The 9389-nt window shown below is 34.8% G+C and overlaps 1 protein-coding gene across 1 annotated transcript; it reads right to left on the bottom strand.

Moving 5' to 3' along the window:
• Nucleotides 1-579: 579 nt before the first annotated feature.
• On the bottom strand, nt 580-1530 carry LOC101833559 (olfactory receptor 8K1). The gene has a single exon (XM_005065048.1). The coding sequence runs from the start codon at nt 1528-1530 to the stop codon at nt 580-582; it is 951 nt and encodes a 316-aa protein (XP_005065105.1).
• Between the last annotated feature and the right edge of the window lie 7859 nt (nt 1531-9389).

Here is a 9389-nt window from a genome sequence, read left to right on the forward strand (position 1 = left end):
AAACCCAAACTTACCCATGAGAAATTGCCATGATGTCCAATAAAAAATCTTCTTGGATGTACAATTTATCCTTAATATATGAAATAAGATCTTTAGTTGGTAGAAACTTTAATATGAGGGCTAATCCTTTATTTAGCACTTAGTTTAGATTTTAAATATTGATTTTCTTCTGTTATTTTTTGCCTCCTTATTTAGCTAGCATATTCTTCATGGCATAATCTTATTTAACTTTAATATTCAATGACTACTGTATGTATACTACTAAGTATATAGCTTGCATTGATCCATTTTAATTAGAAATTATTTTTCCTTTTTCAATACTAAGCTAAATCAAGAAAACAACCCTTTTCTCATATTTATATACCATACTTTCCGGTGTGATCTTTAATAACATTCAAAGATTTTACTTTGTTAATATTATGTGTTCTATTCTTTTGAGTTGGAAGAAAAGCTGGAGTTTTCATAGAAGGAATTCTTTATGAAGAGACTTTAGCTTGCTGTTTGTTTCTACAATTTGATGATATCATGTGTTTCATGATCTTACAAAGTACGCAAACTTTGTGACTAAATATTGAGGTATTAAGTGGGGGTTCTGAATCCATGGGCAAAAGTTCTCTTAAGAGCCTCTTTTACTTCTTTGTTTCTTAGACTGTAGATCAATGGATTGAGCATAGGAATGATTAGTGTATAAAACACAGAGGCCATTTTATCAATATCAAAAGTATGGCTTGATTTAGGTTGCAGGTAAATAAACAGCAGTGTTCCATAGAATACAACTACTACTGTCAGATGAGAGCTGCATGTGGAGAAGGCTTTGGACCTCCCCTCTTTTGAGTTCATCCTGAGAACTGCCACAAAAATGAACATGTAAGATATTAGAACAATCAAGAGGGAGGAGAGTAAATTACAGCCTGAGAAAATTAAAATTATCAGTTCTAATTCATGTGTATCAGAACAGAGGAGAGATATCAGAGGGACACAATCACAATAAAAATAACTGATTATATTAGAGTCACAAAACGAAAGTGTAAATAACTTAACTGTGAGAAGTAGTGACACAAATATGCTATAGAGATAGGGAACCAGTACCAGTGCCCAACGTACTTTCCCTGACATGATGATCAAATAGAGAAGAGGTTTGCAGATGGCTACATAGCGATCATAGGCCATAGCTGAAAGTATAAATAGTTCAGTGATGATGAAAATCTCAAAGAATGTCAGTTGTGCAGCACACCATGTATAAGAAATGGTATTTTGTTGCAAAACAAAGTTTACCATCATTTTTGGACCAATAACTGTGGAGTAACCAAGATCAGTGATTGATAAATGTCTCAGGAAAAAGTACATAGGAGTATGAAGTTTAGAGTCCAAATGAGTCAGAATAACCATGCCCAGATTGCCCATGAGTGTGACCAAGTATATGATTAAAAATATTCCAAAGAGTGGTGCCTTGAGGCTGGGGCTGTTTGTGAGTCCTAAGAGAATAAACTCAGTAACCTGGGTCTTTGCAGTGTGGTTGAGTTTCTCCATTGGTCTTAATAGTGGCAACCTGTGTAGGGAGTAAGTTTTACAATAGTCAGTTTTTAAATGATGCATGTCAGAGAAATTATAGCATGGTATAGATGATATGGCTTCTTCACTTGAAATCACCTGTTCTGCTCCATCTCAAAAGTGTAGATGAAAATACTTGTATTCCAAAAATTATGAGGCATGGGCTTTGAAATGGCATAATAATAAATGTGTAAGAATGGTCTTGATTCTCTTTTCTTGTTTTGTTCTCTGTTTTGAGGCTGGGTCATGCTATGAAGTCCAGGGTAACATGGAATTTATATTTGTATTCTCTCTGCATCAACAGAGTGTTCTGTAGCTCTGTCTGGCTTCAAATTAACTATGTAGCTGAGGATGACCTAGAGCTTCTACTACTTCTATCTCATGAGAGCTGGGACTACAGGTACATGTCATCACATCTAGCAATAAAGTAGTTATTTTAATATTAATATTTTAAATAATTTAAATTTTAAATGCCTACTTTATTTGTTGCCAAGTTTTGAATTATGTGAAAAAATATTTTATTTCTGTTTAAAGCACAGACATGTACAAACACATGCACATGCATGCATAAGCACACATATGCACACAATATTACCTATATTAATATGAATGTGTGTGTGCATATATATATATATGAATGTATATATTTGGAAATCTACCTTTTCATATCAACTAGAGTATTTGCTTAAAGAAGCAATAACAACTATTTTACACACTAGTTTTATTCACTATTACTTAAGTCTTTGGCTAAGGATCCATGTTTCAGTACATCTCAGGTTGTTTACTAAAGTTGAAAACCTGATTCTAGAGACTTACTTCAGAATCTCCTAACATCTCAGTCTTATTTCTGCCACTTATTTGTTTTTTTTCATGATGAATCACTATTTCTTATGATCTCTGAACCATGCATCTCTCTTGTGTGAAAACAAGGTCCAAATTGAAAATCCTGGCTGTACATAAACACCTATGTAGAAGTATGGAAATAAGCCAATAGAAAGAATATAAATGAGTAGAGAAAGAGGAAAACTATTGTGTGCTGGATATACTTCTAAGCTCTTTATGGACCTGAACTCATGACCCTCACAATACAGTAAGATGTAGGTAGTCATGTCTACTGTATGCTTATGGGATACAAATAAACTGAGGCTCAAAGGGCTACAATATTTAATGAACTGTCACTCAAATATAGGTGGTAAAGTCAAGATTCAAATACTTCATCTAACATATGAATATAGTCTCAAAAATGCTATATCATTCTGCCTCTCCAGGAAGTACATCGGGAGTAAACATGAGATATGAGACAGAGACAATATCAGATATGATAGAAAAAGGCTCATGTTAAAATTGATGACTGAGGAGCAAGGCAGCAAGTTTAAAGCTAGCCTTGTGAGTAAAGAAAAGTTCTTGCCTGGTTATTAATACTAGTTATATTTAGGTTTTTGGGGGGTAATAGCTGAGTTCATGTATTTATCTTAAAAATTTTCAAAGTCTTCTTACCTGTGTGGAGACCCTGATTAAGAATCCAGTTGTTTTGATCTTCTTAGTTCTTAACTGAATGGATTTAACGTATTTTAATTTATAAAACTTTTCATATCTAGTCCCATGAGGTTCATTGTAATGAGGTTCAAATGCAAATGGGTAAACAAATTGTACATGATTTCCTGAGGGAGGTAGTGTCTTGTACATCTATTAATTGTTCTGTGAATATACTATTAGGAAAAGTAAATACTTCATGCCTGAAGGTAATACAGGCATACATACATAACCATACAATATTGTTAAATGTTAAAAATCACAAATAGAACTTTATTAGCATCTTAGGCACATCTTACCAGTATCTATAATAATAGAATTACTAGCTGCACTATACTTTCACAACCTCAATTAAAAAGAATAATACATTCATATATTATAGATACATAAATTTGAGTTGGTATGGAAAAACATCCTGTGAGATATATTGATTTTAATAATAACTCAATAGGAATAATGGTGAATCATGACTCATATGTTTATAACATATTTCATGAAAAGGTGATTTTCAGAAAAACTAGTTTGGATGCACCTGCTTGTATTTTCATTTTTAAACTTTTATTGGAGTTACTTTAGCTTTGCTGATATGTAGATGTATTTCTATTAAAAATACATTACAAAATAATAAAACTCTAGCCAACATTTCTTCTCACATTTTCCTGTCTGACTTATTAAACCCATGTTAGGGAGACTGCTATGTTCTTCAGATTACCCTGATTTTTTCCATAGTTGTAACTACTGAATTTCACCAATTTTTTAATGAAGTAACATTAATTCCTCTCTATTTTTAAATGTAAATGAAGCAATTTTTTTCCAGCAGCAGTATAATTGCCAATGTTACTTTTATAAAGCAATCAGGGATACAAAAATGATAACACATCTATGGACTAATAACAGTTTAACACACATGTAAAACTTTTTAAATACATTTTATTTAAATTAGAACCAATCTTATTTTACATATCAATCCCAGATCCCACTCCCTTCCATCTTCCCATACCCCCTATGGACTCCCTCCCATTCCATCCCCTATCCACTTCTCAGGACGGGTAAAAGCCTTCCTTGAGGGATCATTAAGTTCTGTTAAGTCATTTGGAGTAGGGCCTATGAAATTCTAACAAGGACTAGGAAATGAGTTGGTGGATAAAATTGCTTGTTCTGCAAGTGTAGCAAACTGAATTTAATCTCAAGAAACCATATTAAATAAGTACTGTTCTGAATTAAATTTCCAGAACCCAAACTAGCTCAGAACCTCCGATTCATTCCCAGACAACCTAACTTGACATATGCAGCAGTGACCATCAAAAAGACCCTCTTTTAAACACAATGGAAGGCAAGCAAGGAAACAGAGACTGTCTCATGACCTTCCATGAACTTTATAATAAGCACACAATGTTATATTGCACTTATTCCTGCATTCATATACACAATACATACAAAAACACATGCACAGTGCTAACAATTTAATCTAAAATGTCATCCATTATTCTTTTTTATTTTTATTTGCAAATTTTTATGACTATATACCTAGTATATACTGTGACATTTCAATCAATGATCATAAAAATTCTTAGCTTTTTATTAAAAGGGATATATTAAATTTAATATCATACATAGTGTAGGATCATGGGTAGTAATTTAACATTTGGAAAGCCACTGTTTTTGTGTTTGGTTTTGTTTGTTTCATTTTACTGAACAAAAAGAAACCTTTTTAGATCATGAGTATTAACTTGAGATTTAAATGCTAAATTATACATACAAACATTACTGATTAGTTTCTTAGTGTCTGCTATTGAAGTAAAAATCATCTTACCTAGGAATTTTTAACAAGATATATCACACATATAGTCAAAACAGATTATGTTATGTTTCACTTTGTATTTATCAACAACTTCAAACTTAATATTTTGATACAAATGCATTTTGTAATTAGGACTAATTAGGCAGTGATTTGGATCCAGCATGGAATACTTTCATGATCTAACAATGCAGTCCTCATGAAAGGAAAGAGTATTTTATAACAAATAGACACCATAATTTTGTCAATATTGGCCAATATGTAGCGTGTTTTTATTTTCTTGTATATGAAAAGAGATACCACATTTTGCTTCTCTATTAGTTGGCTTTTCGTTCCACCAAATAATTTAAATGAATAGAATATAAGAAAAGTTGCTGGTGGGAGTGAAAACTTGTACAGTTGCTTTGGAATTCAGTATAGTGGTTTCTCAGAAAATTGGGACTCAATCAATATCAAGATGCAATAGATGAACAATCATTCCACAAGGACATTTGCTCAACTGTTTTCATGGCAGCATTATTTGTAATATCCAGAAACTGGAAACAAGCTAAATGTCAATCAATGTAAGAATAGATAAAGAAGACGTGGTACATTTACACAATGAAATACTACTCAGTGGTTTAAAAAATGACATCCAGAAATTTGCAAGCAAATGGATAGAACTAGAAGAAAACATCCTGAGTAGGTAACTCCAACCCAGAAATTCAAACACAGTATGTATTCATTCATAAGCGAATACCATACATAAAGCAAGGATAACCAGCCTACAGCCTACAAGCCCAGAGAAGCAAGGTAACAAGGAGGACTCTAATGTTGATATACATGGATCTCCCTGGGAAGGGGAAATAGACAACATCTCCTGAGTCAATGAGCAGCTTGGGAGGGGGGACAAAAGAGAGGAGAGAGGGGAGGCGGAGGAGTCTATGAAGGAATAGGATGGTCAAGTTGTGGGAAGCAAAAAGAGGGAGAGCAAGGAAAGAGATATCTTGATAGAGGGAGCTATGATGGGGCTATTAAGAAACACGACACTAAGAAATTCTCAGGAATCCACAAAGGTGATCCCAGCTGTCACTCTAAGCCACAGTGAAGAGGGTTCCTGAACTGGTCTTCCCTTGTAATCAAATTGATGACTATATTAATTGCCATGATAGAACCTTCATTCAATATCTGATGGAAGCATATGCAGGCATCAACAGCTAAGTAAGCCCTGTGTAGAGCTGCAAGTGTAATTGAAGCGAGGAAGGGGCAATATGAGCAAAGGGTTCAAGAGCACGATGGGGAAACCCACAGAAACAGTTGATTGAGGAACTAGTTGGACCTTCCTGACACTGGGTTGTCAGCTGGGGAACCTATATTGGACTGAACTAGGCCCCTTGAGTGGGGGTGACAGTTGTGTGGCTTGGGTGGTTTATGGGGCCACTGGCAATGGGACCAAGCTTTATCGCATGAACTGGCTTTTTGGAGCTCATTCCTTATGGAGAGATTACTTGCCCAGCTGAGATACAGTGGAGAGGGCCTTGGTCCTGCCTCTATGTGATGTGACATATTTTGTTGATTCTTTGAGGAGTGGATGGGGTGGGGTTGGGGAAGATGGGGATAGTGGGAGCAGGGAGGGATGGGAAACTGGGATTGGTATGTAAAATAAAAAAGATTGTTTTAAAAATAAATAAATTAACTGAAATGGAGTCAATCAATTGAAATCATAACAGTTTAAGTAGAAATTCAACATGTGGCAATTCTGAGATTGGTTTCTATTTCTAAGGCACCTAGCTAATTCTCAAAGACTGTGATTAGTTTTATAAGGTTTTGAGAGCAATGAGCATATTGGTTAATGTTGCATAAGGAACTTTGGTTTATGTTTGATATACCCAACTGATTGATAAAGCATTTGCTTTTTCCACTATTACACTATTAAGCACTTTTATATTACATGGAAAATACACTTAGCAAGGGAACTGAAAGATTGCCAAAGATGGTACATCAGTCAAAGATCTTAAGACTCAAGGAAATCAATTGAATAATTCTGTTTTGCTGTGTATATGTAGTGTGTCTTGAAGTTAAACAAGCCAGAAAACTGATCATGACTTCTATAATAAACCAAAACATAAAAATGAGTGTATGCAAAACTAGATCTCAACATACAGAAAAGAGATGTTTAGCTGTGATTGAAACAGTTCCTCTATAATAGCCAAAGACCATGAAAAAATGTGGACCATTTCTAATTACAAGGACCTTTGAGAATGTGTATATCAGTGAGCCTGACTTTTGTGTTGTAAGATATCAAAACCAACCTAAGTAGGAATGGTAACTACTTGCTGAGTACTGAGTCATTGAACATGTACACATGTTCAACATCTCAGTCGTTTAAATATTGGACTTTTGTTTTCTATATAGGTACCTCTCACAGATCCTCGAAATTAATCTCCAGTTAGTTCTTTTCCTACCTGCTCATAGCTTTCTACATCAGCATCCTGGATCTGTTGCCTTGTGTTTTTCTTAACTGCCATCAACCCCACTCCTTCCTTCCCAAGAGGCCCCTTTCTTCAATTAATATAATGTGTACAGATGAAAGTTGTTCACTGAGAATATTAAAATTAAGAATAATACAATATTTTTAAATCACAAAATACTCCTTATTGTGAAATGCAATTGGATATGTTTCATAGAAGTGCTTTTGCCCATCTTATTTTGTACAAATAGCCTAGAATACAATAGCAACAAGATGATAATCAGTCTTAATATCATGTAGATTCTGGTTTTTCCTGTCACATCAATTGGAAATGGTTTTATTATTCATGGATGACTCTGTACACACATGGGGATTCAATGAAAAGAGTTTAACTTTTAAAAAAGTCTGCACTTGGAACTAAATGGCTTTCCTTTTATCAGGTTACTAGTTCCACACTATCAGGAGCCATTTTGCTTTCATTTTACTGTTACTTTAATTTTGATCTTGAAATCTTTTACAACCTTAAATTATCTTGTTCTTTGATAATTTCTTAGATTTATGAAACTATGATCCATGTCCCGCTTTAATCACCCTCCCACTCTTATAATCAACTCTTCCTACAAGTCGCTTCCATATATCAATTTGTATTTACTTATTCATTAAATGCTTATATTTGCTTAAAATTTGTTTTTAAATTAATATTTTTTGAGATTGTAATTACATCATTTACCCCATCAATGAGGGATGCTCTCTCAGCCTTGACTCTTAATGGAGGGCCTAGTTGCTACCCTGAATGAAATGACAGACTATGAAGATCCACCATGGAGGGCATCACCCTCTCTGGGGATCAAAATGGAGATTTGGTGGGGGACTAGGGAGCCTGGTGAGGAGGGATGTGTAGGAGGGGAGGGAGAGGGAGCAGGGATTGACATGTGAAACTAGCTTGTTTCTAACTTAAAAAAAGAAAAAATATGTTATTAAAACATGTTAATGCCATATTCTGTAGAATTCTGAAGCATTTGACATTATAAGCATAGCTAATATGATTACAACTTCAATTGTAATACTTGACTAATTACTAAATTATATTTCCTTACTATCCTATATAGTTGATAATAATAATTTTTAAGGACTAGAAATTTAATCACATTGCTAAATGAGTTGTATAGGTATAATACCATGAACAATATAAAGTTATATGCTATATGTTTTAGCAAAATTAATATCAATATTTTATCAATAAATATTTGCATACAATGTATAAAAATACAATCCAATGTAAAATATTTAATGCTAGTAGTTGTTTTTAAAAGTGTATTCAATAATCTGCCTTTTTATCTTTTGTATGCAAATTTTTATTTAAGTTAGAAACATATGAATCCCAGTTCCCAGTCTCTCCCATCCTCTCATGTCCCCACTGACCTTCCCATACTAACCCCAACCATTCCCCAGGGACAGTGAAGCCTTCCATGGGGGATAATCAAAGACTGTCAGTGTTTTTGGGGGCAGGACCTAGGCCCTCCCCAATGTATCTAGGGAATGGTCTCCTAAAGTCCATTGGTACACTAGGGAAAAATACTGTTTCCATTGCTAGAGGACGCATATACTACCCGTGCGTCCTAACTGACAGCCATGTTCAGAGGGCCTGGTTCGGTCTTTTGCTGGTTCCCCAGCTATCATTCTGGGATCCAGGAGCTCCCCTTGTTCAGATTAGCTGTTTCTGTGGATTTCCCCAGCATGGTTTTGACTCCCTGATCATCAGTCCTCTCCCTCTACAACTGGGTTCCAGGAGTTCAGGTAAGTATTTATCTATGGTTCTCTGCGTCTGTTTCCCTCAGCTACAGGATGAAGGCTCGAGGATAATATTTAAGGTAATCATCAATCTCATTATAGGGGAAGGGCATTAAAAGTAGCCTCTCCACTATTGCTTAGATCTTTTTTTTTTTTTTTTGGTTTTATGAGACAGGGTTTCTCTGTAATGTTTTGGAGGCTGTTGGTCCAGCCCGTCCTCGAACGCACAGAGATCCGCCTGCCTCTGCCTCCCGAGTGCTGGGATTA

The sequence above is a fragment of the Mesocricetus auratus genome, unplaced genomic scaffold, assembly GCF_017639785.1.
Source record: "Mesocricetus auratus isolate SY011 unplaced genomic scaffold, BCM_Maur_2.0 Super-Scaffold_100004, whole genome shotgun sequence".
In the NCBI taxonomy this organism is placed as follows: Eukaryota; Metazoa; Chordata; class Mammalia; order Rodentia; family Cricetidae; genus Mesocricetus; species Mesocricetus auratus.

Coding starts and splice junctions, on each gene's coding strand:
- LOC101833559 (XM_005065048.1), bottom strand. CDS start 1,530: ATGGAGAAACTCAACCACACTGCAAAGACCCAGGTTACTGAGTTTATT.